This window comes from Buteo buteo, chromosome 4 (assembly GCF_964188355.1).
Source record: "Buteo buteo chromosome 4, bButBut1.hap1.1, whole genome shotgun sequence".
NCBI lineage: Eukaryota > Metazoa > Chordata > Aves > Accipitriformes > Accipitridae > Buteo > Buteo buteo.
Window position 1 is genome coordinate 41063857 of NC_134174.1, and position 20946 is coordinate 41084802.

At 38.6% G+C, this 20946-nt stretch overlaps 1 protein-coding gene across 1 annotated transcript in view; it reads left to right on the top strand.

Moving 5' to 3' along the window:
- Positions 1–20946, top strand: part of ZCCHC24 (zinc finger CCHC-type containing 24) — a 121598-nt gene that overhangs the window by 6145 nt on the left and 94507 nt on the right. Inside the window, exon 2 of the mRNA XM_075025634.1 lies at positions 11740–11940. Coding sequence (XP_074881735.1) covers positions 11740–11940 — 201 coding nt within the window. The remainder of the gene's footprint in view (positions 1–11739; positions 11941–20946) is intronic.

Here is a 20946-nt window from a genome sequence, read left to right on the forward strand (position 1 = left end):
TGGGAAAGTCAAGTTGTCATACAAATTACACTCTTCCATTTGTATCCCCTAGGTATGGCTTTAGACTTCTCTACTCTCCAGGATTTTTTTTAATTTTTTTTTTTCCAAATGCACTGTACTGCATATGGTAGATACTGTTACTATTCTTTACACTGAGGCTGAATTACCCAATAGCAATTTGATTGCAGAAGGGAATACACAAGAGCCAAATTTGGTTCTCTTAAGCAAGTAATCTAAATACAGTTATGTTGCTTTTACTTGAGCTTCCTTACCCGGTAAGAACAGCAGAAAGCTCCCAGAAGTAAGAAGTGAAGATGCGTTGAATTTACTCCAACAGCCAGAGCCTCTTGTGTTGCTTCCTTACTCTCCCCACACCTGAAGCAAATGCTGTTGTAGCTCTGCAGCGCACCGGTGCTACCTCTAGCTTTGACTAGTTCAAACATGATTTACAGATGGGCTTTAGAGCATGGCAACAAAAGTATTATCCACCATAGTCTTCTGCAGCTACTTAGTATCACATCAAAGGCTGAACCACATTTGGAAAGCTGGCAAGAGCTAAAATACTAATTGCTGAACCTAAATCAAGTCTTCCAGAAGAGAAATACAGGCTTTCTGCTTTACTAATGATTTCTTTTTGATAGGTTAAAAAAAGAAAAAGCTAGCAATAGAAGATAGACCAATTATATGTATTCTTCCTGATTAGTTGAAAATTATTGCCAGCTCTCTTAAAACACTTGGGACTTTGTATTTATGCAAACCTGTCATTGAGAGGAGTACTGGCATTCACTTTCTGTCTCTATATCCATGTCTTGAAAAACTTGCCAGGCTGTACATAGGAAAAAAAAAAACCAACCCAATCCATAATTGGAGGCAAAAGCATGTAGAATTCTTGCTACAATTCTATTTTATACACACAGCTTTCAGTTACAGTTATTTTATGCATTTACAGTGTCTTCCATCTCAAGGCACCCAAACAAAGGGGTGATGTAGCTTGTGTTGGGTAATGATTTTTCATCCCTTCCTCTTTCGCTCTGCAGACACAGACTCAGTTATTCAGAACAGAAAAGGACGATCCTTCTCCAATGAACTGCACAAATGATCAGACGGACAATCAAGTCTGACTTGAACCAATATATTCATTTATGAAGTGTATGGAATGAATGGATAACCAAAAGGTGTACAAAACTACTTTTATCCAAAAGCCAATCCCCCTCTCTTTTTTTTTTTTCCCCTTCTTCCCCTTTTTATTGTTGTTGGTTGTTTGTGGGATTTTGTGGAGTTGTAAAAGATAGATAGCAAACAACTTTTATCAATGGTCCTGTTACTTTGGTAACAAAAAATTAGAAGAAAAGACCACATTATTGGCAGTCACTAGGTGAGGATTAACGCGAAGAAAAGTTTTCTAGTTCAGAGTTCAAGTGGGCCATAAAAGGACTCTGACACCTGATTTAAGTGATATTTAAATCTAAGAACAGAGGATCTTTTTCATGCTACTTTAAGAAGCATGAAAAACAATGACACAGTGCAGCTGCAGAAAGGTGCAGGCACAGATATTACAAAGCTAAATCATACAATACTGATAATATGTATTCACATAGAAATAAAAGCCAATGTATTCTGTTGTCTAAACTAGATGCATACATATAAATGCTGCCTAAAAAGTGATACTGGGTATCACCGTAAAGCTTCTCAATGGTTTCATGAAATATAACAGTTAATATTTATACCTCTCCTCAGTTTCTTTTCCCCAGGAAAATTGCTAGCAGCCTGGTGCCCATTTTGCCACTCGCCTGAATTGCCCTTCTTCCTCTTTCAGAAAGCCACAATGAAATGATTAAATTAAATGGGAAGAATATAAGTCTTTGCTTCATGGCAGTTTACTTAGGTTCTGTCTGGGTTCCAGAGGAGTTATAAGGGATCAAAGGAACCAATTAAGTTTTATAAAGAAAGCTATTCAAATCTTACAGTAATGCTGACATAATTCAGACAGACAGTATTTCATAAGTGTCACAACTTAGATCACTTCTTTTTTCCCTGCAGGTTAGTTTTTATTCTCAGAAACGTTACAAACAATCTGTGATCTACTAAAAGTAGAACCTAAAATTATAGACAGATTTACTTGAGGAAAGCAGAATAAATGCAGGGTTATGACGCCTGGGCTTTGTCCATGTCCCTCATTGTCTAGCCAGACCAGCGCAGCCGTTGGGAGTTTTGGTGGTTTTTAAGTTTTAACATATCATAAGCCTAGCCCATTACCTTGTCATGTGTTTTGGTGTAAGCAAATACTAACAAGTCCAATACTTTGACCAAGAGGAATTTTAAGGAACCTCTTGTAGGCCCTTTTTCATAGCTCTTTCAACTGCTGCTGGTAGGAGAGCTACTGCGTGATCTTCCAAACCTGTATCTTAGGAAATATATTTTGTGTTTGTACAGATGTAGTTTGAAGATGAGCAAATGCCCCCATGGTCCAGGACTCTTGCTGTCATATCCAAAGCAGAAATATGTTCCTGCTCTATTAAATGACCACCCACACCTACTCCTTGCACATGGCAGGATTTGGTGTCTCTTGAATGAACACAAGTGCAATACCCTAGAAGGATCGCAGGAATCTGGAAATCTATATTTACATCTCATCCAGCTAACTGCCAACCAAGCAAACATTTTAAAGGGATCAGCTTGCTCCTGTAGGTTTCTCTTGCCAGCCTAGGTGTTCCAGGTCTCTAAACTGGGTTCTGTTTGTAGCAGGGGCGTCAGAGCCTATATTTCCTCACACTAAGCCAGCCTGCTAGACGACTGTTTGTGTGTAATCATTAAGGCTGTGGATACCTGTGGTTGCACAGAAAGCAAAGGAACTATTTTACAGTCATTGTGTCCTGAAAATGGGGGATTAGTAAGAGCTCTTAAGAGGGTTTGAGTATCAGTGGTCCTCGAAGTACAGAGGTGTTCTTATAACCATCTTTCTCCAACATACATTGCAACTGAAATTAATAGACTAATAGATTAATTCCTCTAATATACCCAAGCTGGGAAAAAAAAAAAAATCCTTAAGTCTACGTGGAAACCAGATTATAAAATAACAATTCAGTAATTTATCTCAAGCAGGTTGTGAGGTTTTAGGTTTACTTGCTCAGATCACACTTCAAGCTGTGCTGTATCACAACTGATTAAGAGGGTGGCTTTAAATGTAGATAAAACTGTCCAAAAGCTGGAATCACAAAATGAAATTCCAGCCTGTCATTTAGTATATGGAAATAATTTATTTTCCTCACTATATTGAGCTTAATAAAAGTTTTTGTCTTCCCATAAGTGCAGGAACCGAGGCCCTAAGTGCATTGCAAGGGGCCCGTTCTGGGCAGATGATGTATTGTTTCTACCTCTGACAGCGACCTTAGCTTTGCCTCTTCTAAACTTTGGCAGCCATCGCAGAGGCTTCTGTGCCAAGAAGGCATTACTGAATGTAAATGATATAAACAAAACTGTCTCAGACTTAAAGTTCTATTTAACCCAAAATGGACATTTCTTAGCAAAACCTTTCATCACGCAAGAGCTGCACAGGAGGTAAATGCTTTCCTAAGTGCGTCTTGAACAGGCACATATCTATTTCCGGGTGTTATTTTTCTTATGTTTGGAGTGTCAAAAGACCCACCAAATGAGAGGAAACCCGACTCTTGTTTTTCAAACTGCAGGTCAGATTGAGACAAGATTTCCTGCAGGAAACAGAGATGTTAACAGAAGGTGCAGGGGTCAAAACATGTCCATCCGTTTCTCCCCTCGCTTTATGCTATACAACTTTCATAACCTCCTTGTCCAAGAACCCTGTCTCGACAAAATAGGCTTGTTTTTTGACAATGCGAGGAGGCCGTGGGTTTGAAGTAGCTGGCAGAGGCCCTCCCTGTGGCCTTCCCTCAGAAAGGTCAGGGAGGCTGGCAGCCTGCAGCCTGGGGGAGAGTCAGCTGCAGGCAGTCCAGGGACAGGCCGAGGAATGAAAGCTCCTGTGGGGATGTGTTAAAGTAATTTGCAACGTGAATGGTCTCCGTTGTCCCTAATATAGTGCTCTTGTGTTAGAGCTTCTCTTTAACGTAAGTGGGCAGTTGTTTAGTGTTCAGCAGGCAAAAAGGATCCCTGCAGAGCTTGGTGCAAGATTCAGAAAGTTCCTCCAAGACTGTGCACCTCTGACCAGAGGAAATCCTTATCCTCTCCTTTCCCACCTTTCCACCTCTGCCATTAAAGGCTTTTTGTGAGGTCCCTGCACATTGTGTAAAACAAGAGTCCCCACTGACATCCACAGTAACCTTTCCCTGAGGCTGAAACAAGGAGGATCACACCACTAGCAGAGAGCTAAGAGGCCTACCTGAGCTTCAGCAAGCCTGAAGATGGTGACTGAACAACTTCTTAACTCTCAGAGTTTTGTTACTTCTATACCACTGTATAGTAGATGGGGAGCAGCATATTTTTAAGATCTAAAGATCTGCAAAAATCATTGAAAGCTTTGGATCAAAATATTAAAGATCAGCAGATTTAAAGCAAGGCAAGATGGTGGCATGCATTGCTCTTCAACCTTGCTGTGAATTGAAGGTACGCCAGTCATACACAGAGGAGCGTGTTGCATCCACTTGTTGTTCTGCAGAGTCTCAGCAGTGATGAGGAATTACAACCTGAGAAGCCACAACCAGCCGAGCTGTCAGATCTGAAACAACTAGATTAGATAGATCTATCCACTGGATTAAAGATTGATCACCCTACCATTGACTCGCTTCACAACTACTGGCAAGTCATGCCACATTTGTAGTTTTGTCCTTAAGATACTGTTTCTGCAAAAGTAAAGTCCTAGTGCCATCTATCTGAAAATATTTAGAAGTAGATATTAGTGTTAGCAGTTTAATAAAAGCATGTATTTATCTAAATCCCCCTACAGAAGAAGGATGAATTAAGGTATTACTATATATAACTAGCCAGGAATGTATTAATTAAGGTTTACTTAATCTACATTTATATGTGTTTTTAGATGAGGAACCTGAGTACTTCATATTTAACTAAAGTCAGCCCAAAGACCAGATTCTTTGACAGCTAACTTAAATATTGACTTCAGAAGGAAACAGAAGCCCAAGTCTTCTTTTCTTACTCCAGGCAAACATTTTCTTCACTGAGTGATGAGCTTTGCTTGCAGTTGTCCAATGATAAAATGTTACCGAGTAAACTCTTAAATTGTTTTTCTGTAAAAGCATCTGTAATTTATCAGAGGAGCTAAAGTAGATATAATCCATACAGGAGCAGTTTTAGAGGTTTTCCAGTTCAGCCTTGGTAATTAAACTTCTCTATTTCTTCTGGCTCAAATTAATACAACTAAATTTATGACAGTATTTTCATTTAATCCCTCTGTTTCCAGAAGGCTTTGGGGTTGGCCATAAACATTGATTCTGCACTGGATGTTTTCTTTGGGGACAAAACCAGGAAACTGTTTTGACCACTTACAAAGAGCTGAATCACAGAAAAGTGACAGATTTGAAGTGCTCTTTTCCACACGTGATCATCTTCAGGTGCAACTCTTGTGCTTTCACACACATTGCATGGCCCCTCAGATAAATCCCATGTCAGAAGCAAGCCTTGGGGCGCTAGCAGAGAAGACAAATATAGGTCCCCAACTTAAGTTTTGTATATTAGCACATACAGGCCACTGAATTACTGTTTAGGTAGCTTGAGACTTCCCTCTCCTCCAACATGAAAATAGCAATTGACTGAAGCAATTATTTGTCTGTGCTACTGTTTTATCCGTGACACAGCACGAGGATGTACTCAGTTCTTATCTTCATGAAAATCCAAGCTGATAACTTAAGCACCTTCTGACATTTCAGTGCAGGGCTAATAATTAGCATGGCTAGTCTGGTTACCATCATACACACTTCACAGACTGGAGAATGTTTATAATTTATAGTATATGAAAACCTTACTTTTTCCACACTGATGATAGGGCAACCCAACTCCTTTTTCCAACAAACTTCAAACAGTTATGGTGCCTGCTGACTTAAACTTAACTCTGGAACCTAAGACTGCTTTATTTTTTTTGATTTATTAGATTGGCAACATACTAAAGCAAAGATAAGTCATCAAAAATTCTTTGCTCATCACTTTTCAGTTACAGACTATTTCAAGTAGTGGAAGAATTGACGACTAGACTACTTTATAGGAATATTGAAATGCTACAGTACCTCACTTCACTATGTGCAAGTAAAACAAACGTGGAGAGAACCACTAGCACAAATCATACTAACTTATAGCTTGAGCAGGTTCTTTCACAAGTCCTTTAGAGATACTTTTAAACAACTGTAAATAGGGAAGAATTTTTTAGTATTGGACTATTGTGAGGTTTTTTCATTTGTTTGGTTTGGGGTTTTTGGGGGGGGGGGGGGGAGCGTTTGGTTTTTTACTTTTTTTAATGTTAACCCACTGGATTTCAGGTGGAATAGTCACAATAATGTTGCCACATCCAAAGGAAATTAACCTGCTAAGGTGGAGTAGTCACCTCTACCAACTTCAGCGTTAGATCCCTTAACTAGCAGGAGCAAAGAAGGATATCTGTGACAAGGGGTACTATGCACAGAATCCAACAGTTTGGGAACATTACATGGCTTCTCCTATCCAGTTTTAGCTATTGCACTAACAGCAGATGACTTCAAAGGGGTCAAGAAGGTGCATTTTCTTCATGCTCATTTGGCTGGTTTAAATATTTCTTCCTCTCTACGATATTGTGTAGGGGTACCAGTGTAGTTTGGTTTTTATTTGTTTTTGGGGGTTTTGGTTTTTTTTTTGGGGGGGGGGGGGAGCAGTGGTTTTTCAAAGTATAGTTTTTAAATTAAAAAAAAAACAAACCAAAAAAACCAACAACCCCAAGAGCACAAAACAAATGTACTAGCCAGATGCAGCCTGTCAACCACTTCAACCAGTGCAGGTCATTCTAGCTTCAGGTAACTGGTGGATCTGTACCCCTTTATCACTGCCTTAAGGGTCCAGCAGCCACAAACCAAACTTAGGGTAGAAACTGAGTTTTCCAGATATGCATCTACACTTCCCATCCCATGCCTAAAAGCTTTGCTTCTTAGCTCCTGTAAGTCCTAATAACAAGATGCCGTTCCCACATAAACAGGTTGCCATCACTTATTCATATCAGCTGTTCTGAAAGATAGGTAATTCTATCACCTTTGGGCAGAATTAAGCATTGTCATAATCAAGATGTTGTCATGCTATCTGTGCTTTCTGCTCCGTGTTAAAAAATACCTTTACAGTTAAAGCAGTAGCCATACTAGTAGGAAGTTTGGAAAGTAAGACTTGCTACTTATTTGTTCAAATCTTTCATTGCATATTCATAACAGTACCATTGTCTTTATTTTCAACATTATACCATTGCTAAAAAAGAAGCTGAAGAGATAAATTCTGTTTCAGTGTTTCCTTATCCACGTCTTGGCACATCAGTCTGAAAAGTTGTCTCTGAAAGGCAGGGACCAACCAAGGGAATCAAGGGCATTTGCCAGATCATTCACTTAACTAGGAATTTCTTAGAGGTGAGTTAGATGCTGGAACTCTTGAGTCACTCACATATGTTACCCAACTGGAAATCAGAGTAATGAAGCTATAGAAGACAATAGCTTCCTCTTTCACACAGGATCACACTGCAACCTTACAGATTAACTAGAAACACTTAGCAAACAAATAACAAAGGAAGCCTTACTTCCCAACACCACCAACAGATACAGTTTAAATATCTACTGGGCAGAGAGGTTACCTTTGGAAAGTACACCACCAGATTTTTCAGTTTGGTTCACATTCAACTTAGTCAACAAGTTTCATAGGAAGAAAAAACAAGCAAACTTACATTATCAGCTCAAACTTTCCACCAAGCCAGTTCTTAAGTTTTACCACCAGATTCCCCATCCTCCCAATACAGCAAGATAAGGAAATCCTGAATTCATTGCAGCTGGCCTGATGAGCCTTGTAATTAGGACTTGCAGTGTGGTCTTTTGGCTTCTTGAGAGCACTAACCCTTTCACTGCCAAATCCTTTCTATCCTGTTATAGCTCAAAATGAGACTCTATTTGAAAGGTATTATTTGTTGTCTACTTTTTAAAGAAATAGACTGGCTTTGCTAATGGCACACTCTGAATGCAAAGCAGTCATTGCTTTTGGTGGAATTCATCAGAGGAGCAGGCTCCCTGCCACCTCCCAGATGAGTACCAATACACTCAAGACCAGAATGAGTCAGAATGCATTTCCTTCTTCCTATTTTCCTTCCTACTGTCGTCTGTGTGAGACCATCAACATTCACCCTGTCACTCTGATCATCCCCTGGACATTCTCTTTGAGTATGAAGCTAATTCAAAGTTTTTGTTCAAAACCCTTCTTAAAAATCCCCTTTGCGGCAGTGCAAACACTTAGTAAGGGCTGAATTGCTGATTTGCTCAATTAAGTGCCCCAGACAAAAAAAAAGCCAAACCCACCCTGTTTTATGTATCTCAGCAATATTGATTCACCCCTTGTCTTCTACAAAGACAAAATGGACTAAATCATCATTTCCTTTCATCACATTCATTACATGTTCCTGAGCTTTTGCTACTTGATCCAGGGGCCAGGATGAACTTTCCCACCACCCTTATTGTATAACTTGGCTTTTTAGAAAGGCTTTTTTCCTCATCTCCTTCTGAAGAACTGGAGATTTCCACAGCTAGCAACAGGATGTAGCACCGTTTGTGCTGGTGCTCTTTATAGCATCTTTCAAGTGCCAGATTGATGTGTTTTTCACATTGGCTCGGAGTTAAACTGATTTAAGACCATTTTCCAGGTCAGATTGGCAGGAACTGCTGAAGTGTTTTGCCTTACTCTACACCAGAAGGGATGGGCTGCATCTTGGGATCTTCTAGGAATTTTCCTTAATGAATTCATTATTCTTTGAAGCACCAGTGACGTTGGCAATGTCCATCTCCTTTACTGTCATCTTCTGGGATGTTATATTTGTGTCTTTTCCTTTTTTAACACTGGGCCTCAAGATAATTATAGGGAAGTTTGTTTCATGGTGGCGTGCGTAGACTGGATGTTTTGGCGTGTCCAACTTTGGCACGTATCGCACAAATGCCCTGCCAGCTGAACCAGGTGGCCACTTTCAGAGCCATGTGTCATGCTTTGGCCACAGAGCCATTGGTGGCTACTAAGATTATGGTTTAGTGTCAGTACAGCCTATAGTGTGATGAGATCCTGACCTTTGACAAGGCTTCTGCCTGCCGTGGTTGAAACAAACAAAAGTTTGTAAAGGTTTGATGACCGAGTGGGCAAAACTGTAGTCATTGCAACCCTTACGTTTCTGTATTGACCTAAAACGTGCCAAGAAGGGTTGATGGAGGAGTGAATTACATAATATCCAGTCGTGGTGCCAGATTGCTCCCTTATAATGGGAGTAATAGCCCAGCGTAAAGGATACGTAATCGCCATTGTGAGCCATATGTCCAATTCAAAGCCCACTGAAGGCAGCAGATAGATATGTTTTGTTTTGTTTTGTCACTGGGTTGGCCCTGGGGGCAGAAATAGCAGCCTCCTGACGGGCAGGAGTTATACATTCTACATCACCAGGGGACATTCCAGATTTCTGCAATGGGTAAAGAATTTGGGATTTCACACATTTTGTGTGTCCATACACCCACCCTTCTATAAAAGTCAGATAATACGGAATTTGCAAAGTTACTGTTGGGTGTAATGCATGTGAAGTGCTTTAAGAATCTCTTGGCAAGAGGGGCTCTTAAAAAGAAAGATTTTGTGTTATTCCAAGTGTATGTAAGAGAAAGTGGCTCCTAGGGAGACAAGAACTTCTTGAAGACCCTTAATTAATACTATTTTGGCGTCCGTAGCACTTCCCCTTCCTTTTAACAATTTGTTGCCAAGAATTTCTCATTCCAATAGTGTCCAATAAATCCTAGAAAATAAATTCCAGTGACCGTTGGAGGTATCTTTGGTTGCTTGATGGCTAAAGCAGCTAAAACCTTTTCATTAGCTTTTGAAATAGCTTTTTCTTTCAAAACGTATGGATTTAACCCCTGAAACAAAAAGTGGCTGATTCTCCTCTCAGCAGCCAGAACATCCTGCACCAGCATAGAACTATGCTGTGCTGCAGGTGAAATGATGGGTGTTTCAGTGCCAGGACAGGTGTGAAGTCCCCCATGAGATCAGACTCTACTCTGTGGCCCTTTGCATTGATCCTGCTGCCATGCACCAGCTTCAGCTTTGTAAGAGGGGTCAGTGGAGCTCAGCACATTGTGTTTGACTATAGTGAGGGTGGGTGAAGTGGATTATCTGTATGGCGGTGGTCTGCCACTTAGGCTGAATTTTTATTTACAGTATACACCATCTGCTGTGGGATGGGATTCACTGGTAGTTGGGACTCATCCAGGTAATTGTCCCTAAAGCTTCAATATGATTCTTTCAGTATGTGACTGTCACCCAGAAAATGAACTTAAGTGTGCAGACATCCTGAATGTTTGAGATCTCCGAGATAAGTGTAATTCCATTTCAGATCTATTTCACAAACTCTCTAAATCAATTTAAATGCATGTCTTCACTATGTATATAACATATATAAACATATGAAAACATGTATGACATACATAAAGACTCCATTGAAATACTTGGATTTAATAGCAACTGAAAAACAAGGTCTCCACAGAGACACAGATTGGACCTCTTCTTACGTCACTTTCCCATAAGCCAGCAGTAATTCTCTGATGCCAGGAGAATTACATGAGCATAGCATTACTGTGAGGTGTATCAGACCTAACATAGAAACACCCTGTGAAATGTCCCCCATCAATTCAGGGTGGAGAGGACTGTCAATAGTTGTTCCTGTTTCTACAGTGATTCATTATTATGTTACTTTTTTAAGTTGTTATTTACTTTTTAAACTCCTACGATGCAGTTTCTTTTGAGCCTTAACACATTAAAGTGAATGAATCTGTGTTATCTCCATTACAGAGATTAGCTATTTAGGTGATTATGAGTTTCCTGCTGTTCTAAACTACTGAATGGCAAATTAGGACCTCCTGATTTTGATTTGCGGATTGAGAGAGTGAAGATTGTATTGAGGTGAAGTACAAAAACTAGGTATTTACTGTTTATCAGGAAATGTTTAAATCACAGCAAGTTTCCCCTTAGAAAATCCAAGACAGATGTAGATCTGAATGTTTCTTGTTATTATTTGAACACATGACTCTGTGTTGACTGTCTCATTAACTAGATTGGAAATTAAAAATTACTTTACTTTTTTTTTTTTGGTGTTCTTTTCCTTTCCCTGACTTCAGTATTGTTTATGTAGGTAGTTCTGGACACAAAACCATTCCCTTTTGTGGGTTGTTCTTTCAGCTTTTTGCCTGCATATTCTAACCATACCATGAATGTGGTATGATCAAACACAAGAAAGCAGTCATTGCTTAGTGGAAAAGTTGGAACTAAGTGAACCATGGCAAGCTCAATAGTTTCCTCAGCAGTGGGGTGGCCAGCTCCATTGCACAGCCTTCATGAAACCTCTTTATTAATGGCCTGTATATTACTCTCCTCAAATATGCAGCCATGTTCTTAATGAAATAAAATTTAAAAAATCTAAAATCACATTTTTTCTGCTATTTTTATGCTTCCCCTACTCAGATTAGTCTCAGAACAATACTTAATAGAGTACTATGGTTCATGTGACTTTTTTCTTTTCTTTTGCAGGCTCTGAACAGCAGTTTATACAAGAGTGCATCGCCTTATGGCTCTCTTAATAACATTGTGGATGGGTTAAGCTCCCTCACTGAGCATTTCTCTGACCTATCCCTTTCTTCAGAAGCCAGAAAACCCAGCAAGAGGCCACCTCCTAACTACCTGTGCCACCTCTGCTTTAACAAGGGACACTACATCAAAGACTGCCCACAGGTAAGGAATATACAATATTCTGGAAAAATCTTCATGCAAATTCTAACCATTCCTTGACTTAGTAACACCGAATTTGACTGAAATAATTCTTTAGAGTGAGTAGCACTGAAGAAATATATTGAGAAGGTGCCAAGCCAGCCATGTGTTCTTTTAATCTATTCTTTATCACAATGCTGATGGAAAAAATATGCTATTTCATTTCCCTAATAAGCATTACAAAAGATATTAATCTAGGCACATGAATAAGTAGATTTTGGAAACTTTAAAAATGGCTACTATGTAATTTCTATCACAGAGAGTGTGTAAAATACGTTTTCAACCGCGCTGTATAGTCAGTTTAGTAATGGCACTTAATAAAAATATAACAAGTTACATATGCTAAAGGAGAATAAATTGTTACACTGGATGAGCACTTTGAATCAGTGTTGCAGTAACACAAGCTCCAAGTATTTCTGGTGCTAAATGTCTTTCATCTCATAGCAGAGGTTTGCTGTACTTGGCAAGATGTGATGGTCTTAGACTCCTAGAACTTTTTTGTAGTGGCAAAGCTGGCAATATTTATTTCCTTAGAAAAGAGGTATAAACCAGTGTGCACTAAAACCACTCGCCAATCTGCAATATTTTTTTCTGAGGCTCCAAGCCACAGTGTGCAAGGTTTCTCCATCCTCTCAAGTTTCATCTGGATGCAGTCATGTTGCTGGCTTAAACTTTCACAACTCTAACAATATTCTGTGTAGAGTCCCAAAGAAATTGAAGTGCTGCCAATACTCTGGAAATACAGATGTGGACATTACCAGCATCCACTTCACTACAACTTTAACCTCCTACCCTCTTAATGTGTGACTTTCAGCAGAATTAATCTGCATAAAATTAACTGCAGTTAATTTGCATTTGAGGATGTCAGACGCATATAAGCCAAAACACAGGTGAAAAAGCATCTGCGAGCTGAGCAAGGTCAGCATGAAATCCAGTCTAATGTTAGATGAGCTTTAATTGAGTGTATTCCTTCTGCTGTTATGTGTAGACTAAACTGTTTTCTTCATGGACTTTAGATATATATCTTTCTTTAATTCTAATGAAAGCTGTGGAATTAAAGTACATCTGCAGTCTTAGGTGTGGCACTTGAAAATATTTTTACTTCATATTATTTCAATATACATTGAGTGACAATTTTCTTTAGGAAAAAACCTGAAATTTTCTTTGCTAGGAGATCAAAAATACTCTGGTTTGTATACTTCTGTGTTTAATGTACTCAGTTTAGCATGTTACAGCAAAACGTAGAGATAGGACCATGTAATACCGTACATTACTTAACAAGGGAATTAAAACTACAACTACTAAATATGCGGCAGAGTAAAAGAGTGCTGCACTGGGGTAGGTAGATGTCTGTCCCATGCTGTGTAAGAAACCAAATGAATGCAACAGGTGTCTTGATGATCAATATGTGCAAGCTGCAGCTCACACAGATGGTCCCAAGTGAATGTATCAGTATTGGAGCAGTAATGCATTGTTTATTTCATAGGTATTTTTACAGTTTGAGGCACCAGGGATTAATAAACAGTTAATGAAAATTGAAGACATACCCATATAAATCCAGGAGATGCAAACAAATTGAGATTTGGGAATCTTAATTTTAATCTCTTCCTTTAGGAAGATTAATTCACTTGAAGTGCACATCCTGTGTAATTTTTTTTTAAGGTTTCACTGGTAATGTCTTCAGTTTCTCTGTGAACCAGGAAATGAAAAGACTTCCTGCAGCGCATACTCTGTGGCTGGCCTATGAGCTAGTGAGTGAAGGAACACAGGATCAGGAGGCGTCTGCTTGTTCACTCATGCAGTCTTCTACAGTTACAGGCAGCCATATCATACAGCCCGTTTTGTAAACTGATCAAGTTTTAGTTGGGAAGTATTTCAGTATTTTGCCCTCGCTACTGCTGATGTGGGAAGCTGCTCCGGAACCTTAGTCCTCTCCTAATTAGAAATCTTCCAATTTCCAGAATAAGTGTAACTCATGGCCACTTTATAGTCATTTGTTCTCCTGCCAGCATTGTCCTCCACTGAACTAGCTCTTCTCCCTCCCTGGGGTTTAACTCGGGATGTATTAATAGACTGCAATCATATCCTCTCTCAGCATTCATTCTGTAGGACTAACCGAGCCAGGTTTTCTCAGTCTCCTCACAAAAAGTAGATGGACTCTCTATTCCCCAATCCTTCTCATGGCTGTCCTCTTGTGCTTTTCATCCCCTTGCACATGTGTGACTACATGTATGTATGGCATCCCAGAACAGATCTGATCAGTGCCTTTTGCTGTGTATGCATGTATCTTTTTCTATAGATCAAAGTTTATGTTTCTTAAGGAACAGATGATATGAAATTAGTTCTGCTTTATTGGAGATTTCTAACACAAGCAAGTGTTTTATGGTCTAATCAGTATATAAGTGCTTTCTTGAAAAAAAGCAGACTGAAGTGTTCACAGAAACTTAAGCACTTCCCTTATGTTATCTAAATTTGAGGACAGATCTATGGGGAATGACCCTGTGTGCTCAAGTTATGTTCAAAACGTTGAAAACATTATGCACAAAAAGGGACTACCAATGGCAGGATCAGGCCTTTGTCTGAAAGACCCCATTTGTTACCACTGCTTTTGACAGTAACTGATTTCTTAATTTGAACATTATATGCATTACTTAATAGCTTAGATTTTGATGCTTAGTTTTGCTAGTGCTGTCAAAAATGAAAGTTGTTTTGCAAATCCTACCAAAAAAGGGCTGTAGCCATGCATTTTTAAAGTACTTAAATTTGGATAGAGAAAAGAGATAAACTAATCTGATTTGGACAAAATGCATATCAGTAAATCATACGGTATTTTTATTTTCTTTTCATGTGACTGCCTAATAAGAAACAGATTTTGAAATCTTTTTTTAATGGAGTTTTTCCTGCATAACAAAGAAATCGTGTAACAACTTTGAGGCTTTATATCCTCCCTTAATTCTGCTTGTTAAAAACACTGTAAAGACGTGTGTTCTTCTTCTGTTGCTGTAAAAGTTGATAGTATACCATACTGATGAAAATACGTGTATCGGTTCAGATTTATATCTTAAGTGATGATTATATTCTAGGAAGTTAAATAATTATAAACAAAAAAGCCTAGCTTTAGTATTTGAGTACCTCAGGTATCTGCAGTTTGTCCAATATCCTGTCCAAAATTATCTTTTGGGGAATTGAAATGGGATTTAGCAAACTTCTATTATTTTAGCACGTAGTTTGTGTGATCTGTAATGACAGAAAGTGTGTTTTCTGTTTTAGAAACTACCAGAAATGAGAGCAATGTTATGGCTGCAATTCATCATTTCCAATTTGCCTACATTTGCAAAAACGGTTTGTTGCAATTATTATGTCTATAAAAAACACAGCACTTTTAATCTTTAGTGTCATCTTTATAGCATATCTACATTTTCTCTGAACTAGTTTTTGAGTTTCAGTGGCTTAGGAGATAACATCTTACTCATACCTCTCTGATGTTCTTTCACATACAGAACTCCCATTGACTTGAATGAACTGAAAAATGTCTAGAGAATAAAGGTTAAAAGCAGTGCTCTTAAACTTAACGTAGTGATGCTCTTAAATTGTCATTGACAATGCCATCAAATATACAAAATATTTCTCTTTAAATAGCAAGAAAGGTGAGGAATGAGAGTACTTCACCTCTGGTTTACTAGTGGTTAGTTTTGTGATATATAAAGATACGTATATAGACTTATCAAAACCTCGTTTACTTATTTGTATACTCAAAGGTACTGTGCCAACGTACATCTTGCATATGCATGATAACCATAGGTTTTCTTCCCCTTGCCAGGACAAATAATGATGAGTTCGGGGCCAGTAATAGTTAAGATATATGATTCTTTATGACATTTATTTATCTAGCAGATATAGAAACTCATAGAACACCTTTTTCAAAAAGTTACATTGTCTCTTTTCACCCATTATGGCTGTAGTTTATATTTTTAAATCCTACAAAATATAAAAAGTGGGTTCGTTTGTACTATGCATGGCCTATACAAAATGAATCTTGTTCCTTTACAGTATAGGGATGTTACTGACATTACCACCCTTCCATGATGTCGTCACCCTAAACTCAGACCTATCATACAGGTTTAATATGCGGAAAGAACAGGGTAATGGGGTATGGTGTTAGATACAGTATATATGGACATTTGTGAATAAAACACCTAGTTCAGGTTCTAAGAAGTTGCTGAGTGATTGAACCTTTGCCATGGTTCAAAATCTTCTTTGGAAAGGAAATATGTGGACACAGATCCTAGATCTCATTTATTGCATATGTCATTCTTCTTGTTAATTTGGGCAGTAACGGATTAACAGCAAAGGCAGCAATGAAGTTTGTACTTGTAGAGGTCCAAGCTCAGAGCTCCGGCAAAGCATCTCTGTATTCAAAGTTTCCAAACTGACCTACCTTGTGTTTCTGCCAAGCACCAGTTCCATCCACTGGTCTCTCTGTCCTAACTTTATTCAAGTACTGTCAAATCCTTTTGTGAAAATATGTGCAGGCCTAGTCACTCGAAAAATACATGGCTCCAGCCATGTTTTTCTGAATGCTGAACAAGGAGACTGCTCTGATCGCTGTGCCAGTACCAGGCTCTCTGAAAAAATCTTCCTGACAATTCCTGTAAATTTCTACACAGGCAAGGAAGTCTTGTGAGACTTGGTGGAAAAAAAAATCCCAAACAGGCAAATATCTCCATTCTGCATTCAAAGCCCTGGTGCACTGCAACTATTTAGTCCAGTCCCTGGGAGATACAGAACTGTTACACAGTGTGTTTTCCAATTTTACACTATACTCATAGAGGAAAATGCATGTGTGTGCTCACAGAAGTACAGACATATTACCACAGACGTTAATGTAATGGTAAACAATATTAGCCTTATTTTGCACTGCATTTTTAAATCTGAGAATGAAATGTATGGCATAATCCATATTAATGAGGCCAACAGTGGGAGTCTTTCCATTGCCAACAGTGATCTTTGAAGCAGATCCTGTAAAACTAAAGTACCTTGAGAACACATATTCAAGGCAATGGGAGTAGTAGGTAATTACTGTGGCTGCTTGAGTTTGCATAGATTTACTTTTGTGGTTTCATGCAGGATGTGGAAGAAATCAGCGTCAAGCTGAGTTTAGTCCTTTCTTCTTAGTCCATAGCTTGGTCTGCCAGATCATGCTGCCCTGAAGCTGTCCCTCCCTGTGGTCAGATACGGTGGATCTTTGGCAGTAGAGTTGGCTCAGCAGGCAGCTATTTGGCTGCAAGATTGCAGCAACTTTCATGCCTGAAACATTAATCTGATTTGTCTTGTGCCTTATGGCTGTGCAAGGATCTCAAATGTCTGCAATATTCAAGGAGTCCACAGCTGTGCTTTCTCCAGGTACCAAAGGCTGGCTAAGATGGCAGTGAGGAACAAGCTGCCATCTTTACAAAGACAGATTTTACCTTTCTGGTTTTTAGCTTAGAGATGTTAATATTTGAAAAAAGCAAAACAAACAGAAAACAAACATTAACCTCTTGAAGTTTATTTTTCATTTTAAGTGGAAGATGATGTTTCAGAGAGCTCTGTAATTAAAGGAGATCATACACTTTGAAAAAATTTAGAATTTGCTTTGAGAATAATAATTTTTGACTGTTGCTACATTTCACAGTAGTCTTTTGGGTATCGGGTGATGGCTTCCAAATAAACACATCTTTTCTCCATTGAACTGAGTAAAATATCAGTATTGCTATTCAGTTATAGGATGAGGGGTCTCTCAGGAATCTGAAACCCTGTATGGCTCAACTTTGCAGGTTCCACCATAGTTTTTGATTAGAGTGTACTTGCTGGCATTTGGTCTGGTGCTGTACAGGTCTCTCTTGTTCATGCTTTAATTCTGTTGCCTTAGAGAGTTATTACTGACCTGACAGTGGAATCCCTGATATGAGTAAAGCAGTATTTGAATCACCAAAATTAGTATTCCTCTTACACAGTTAAAGATGAAAATATGGAAGACATAATAAAAGAAAACAACAGCTAAACTCATCTCTGGTGCAGTAGCACTGATTTTAGTAAGACCCGTACTGAGAGAGAAGCTGTATGCCTGTATTACAAAGAGGAAAAAGCTGTTAAACTCTGCTATATGTTTTCAAACTGCATGTGGCACTCTAGGAAACAAATCTGTATGTATCCAGTCCCTTGGTTCTCTAGCTTTGAAATACATTTTGATACATTAACCCTTTTTGTATAGTGCATTCTTCACCTAAATATATCTCTATAAGAAATTGTAATTCTTAGATGTTCATTCTGTAAAAATACCTGTGCACATACTAAACTTCCACATTATGACATACTGGAACAATTTGAGGCTCTCAAAAGTCTTGTTTATACACAACATACTACTTCCATTTATTCATATTTTTCCACTCAGAACCTGCATAAAATTATTTTAGATGATTTGGACTTTGTTATCAAATATACTACAGAATTTATTGCAGGTTTTTGGTTTGTTTCGTTGGTTGGTTTTTTCTCACATGCTTGAACTTAGACCTGCCAAGTTTTCTCAGAGTTTCTGAGATTAGCTGGATATATTTTCTCACATAATTTCTACTTTTATTATGAACACTTGCAGAAATCTTGTAACGAAGGTATGGTGGGCTGTAATTTTGTCTTATCCATTTTACCTCTGGAAATGTAAGCTGTTTAAGAGTCTGAAACATCAGAAAATACCCATTGTGCTCTGTTTTGGAAATTCTGAATAAGCTGTGCATATCATGGATTTAAACTATTTATCAGAGAGGCAGCTCTATATAAGTAGAGGGAATCCAAACAGCCCTGCTTTGAGAGCATGCTCCCAAAGTACTAGTTTTAAAACTGTGGCTATAATATGTGGCATTTATGTCCAGTTGTTTGATAAACTGGTTGCTTGGAAAGAAGATACTGAATCCTAACATACCAGAATAAGAGCAGTTAGATGGCGAAAAAGAAAACAGAAGTATCTAGTGAACTGTGTCTGTGCCCCTTTCCTGTCTAGCACACCACTCAGTATTACATTCCCAAAAGTCTGGAAGACCAGCCAAAACCAAACTCCTCCTTCAGCACCATCACTAAGTCATTATTACTGTGGTTCAGTCTTTATTACTGATACAAGTTCAAACTTTTTTTTTCTGTGGGAAATGCAATGTAAACAGATGTGATAAAGGCAAATACTCTCAGAGGGCGTGCTTGCTTGGTCTTTGCAGTGACCCTGGAGTGGAATCTCATGTCCTGCGTGATGGTTACCAATGGACTGTGTGACAGAATTTGATTTCATTTCATTGAGGTTTTCCAACTTCTTTTTATTTACTTTTGAATCTGATTTGCATATTTACTAGTTAGATAATTTCAAGCTGGTTGCTCACTGGCAACAAGGTGGATATCAGGAAAAGAGTACTGTTTAAATGTAAACCCTTATGGATAATCTGGCATTTAAACTGAGTAAGGTTTCAGCACTGGTAAAGCCTCATCTGGGTCCAGGTTGAGCACAGTAATTCAGGGAAGACTGGAGAGGAGAAAAATTGATTCAGTGTCTCCGAAATATGACTTCTGTTGAAAGACTGAAGAACCAGTGTTGTTTGCTCCCACAAAAAGACTCCTTAATAATTTGCAAATATGTAGAAAACTTTGCACGAAGGGCACAGTTTGTTTTCCAGATCCACAGCTAAAGAGTCCAGAGTACCAGACTTCAACTAGGCTGCTCTTTGTAGCTGTGAGACATTGAAATAGGGTGCCTGGGAAGGCTCCTGATCATTGGAAGACTTTCAGAAAAGTATAGATAAACATATATCAGGATTTTCGTGGGTGATCCTGTCCAGGGACAAGTGAGAGAACATCCCAAAGCATCTCCCAGCCTTATGTTTCTACTATTGTATGTCTGCATACTAATAATACAACTCATTATCTTAAATGTACATAATTTATATTTAAAAATCATGCACAACAGACCAGATCCAAATCCTGTGCAAGCCACTGTGAGACTTTTATAAACTCCTTTGAAGTAGACTGAACATAGCTATTGCATTGGTCTAAGTCTGAACTCTGTTTACTAACAATTTGGTATTTGCTTAGTTTGCAGTAAAACTCCTGATAAACTGTAATTAAGTGCTTAGCTTGGAAATGAATACTGCAAGCATTCCTCCTGAGAGGGAAAGTAAATTCTGGTTTCCAGCCCTCCACAAGCCAATTTATAGATAAGGTAGAGAGAACTACCAGGTCAAAACCACACTAGTTCATCAATTCTTCATTTGCACTGATAAGAAAGGAGTAATGGAAGATTAAGTGAGTCATGTTTTCTCACTTTATAAAAGTATTTTGGTTTAGTGTGAAATGTAGGTTGTGGAATTGCCATCCATGCTTGGAAGCATTCAAGATTTGACTGGACAAAGCCCTAGGAAACCTGACCTGGACTCAGAGTTGGTCCTGCTTTGAGGAGGAGGTTGGACTTGGTGACCTCCCAACCTCCCTTCCAAATTTAATGATACTGTGATTCTATGATAATTAACTATATTTTCATGCTCTGCAATAAGAGATCACTGATTGTTTTTCAAGATGTCTGTATCTCCCAGCTCTAACGTCTACCACAATCCTTCCTCACTGTGCTTTTAAATAAAACACTCTTGCAAAATACAATACTGCTGAAACATGAAAGTTGAAGCAAACAGGCATTTATTACAACAATAATTCTCTATTATTACACAAATAGAGAAAACAGAAGACCCTAAACCTCGGCAGTAACACCTGTCAAAATGTCTGTGCACAAACACTTCCTGTAAAATTGTAGCTTCATTTAATCTATGTCTAGAAAGTCAGTCAAATAACTTCTTTTCAAAAGGAGTTTTTCTCTACGAAAATGTCTGTTTCAACAAGGTGTTCAGCTGAAAAAGCAAAAGAGGTTGAAGTGGACATCTGAAGTGGAAGAAACCACTTTGC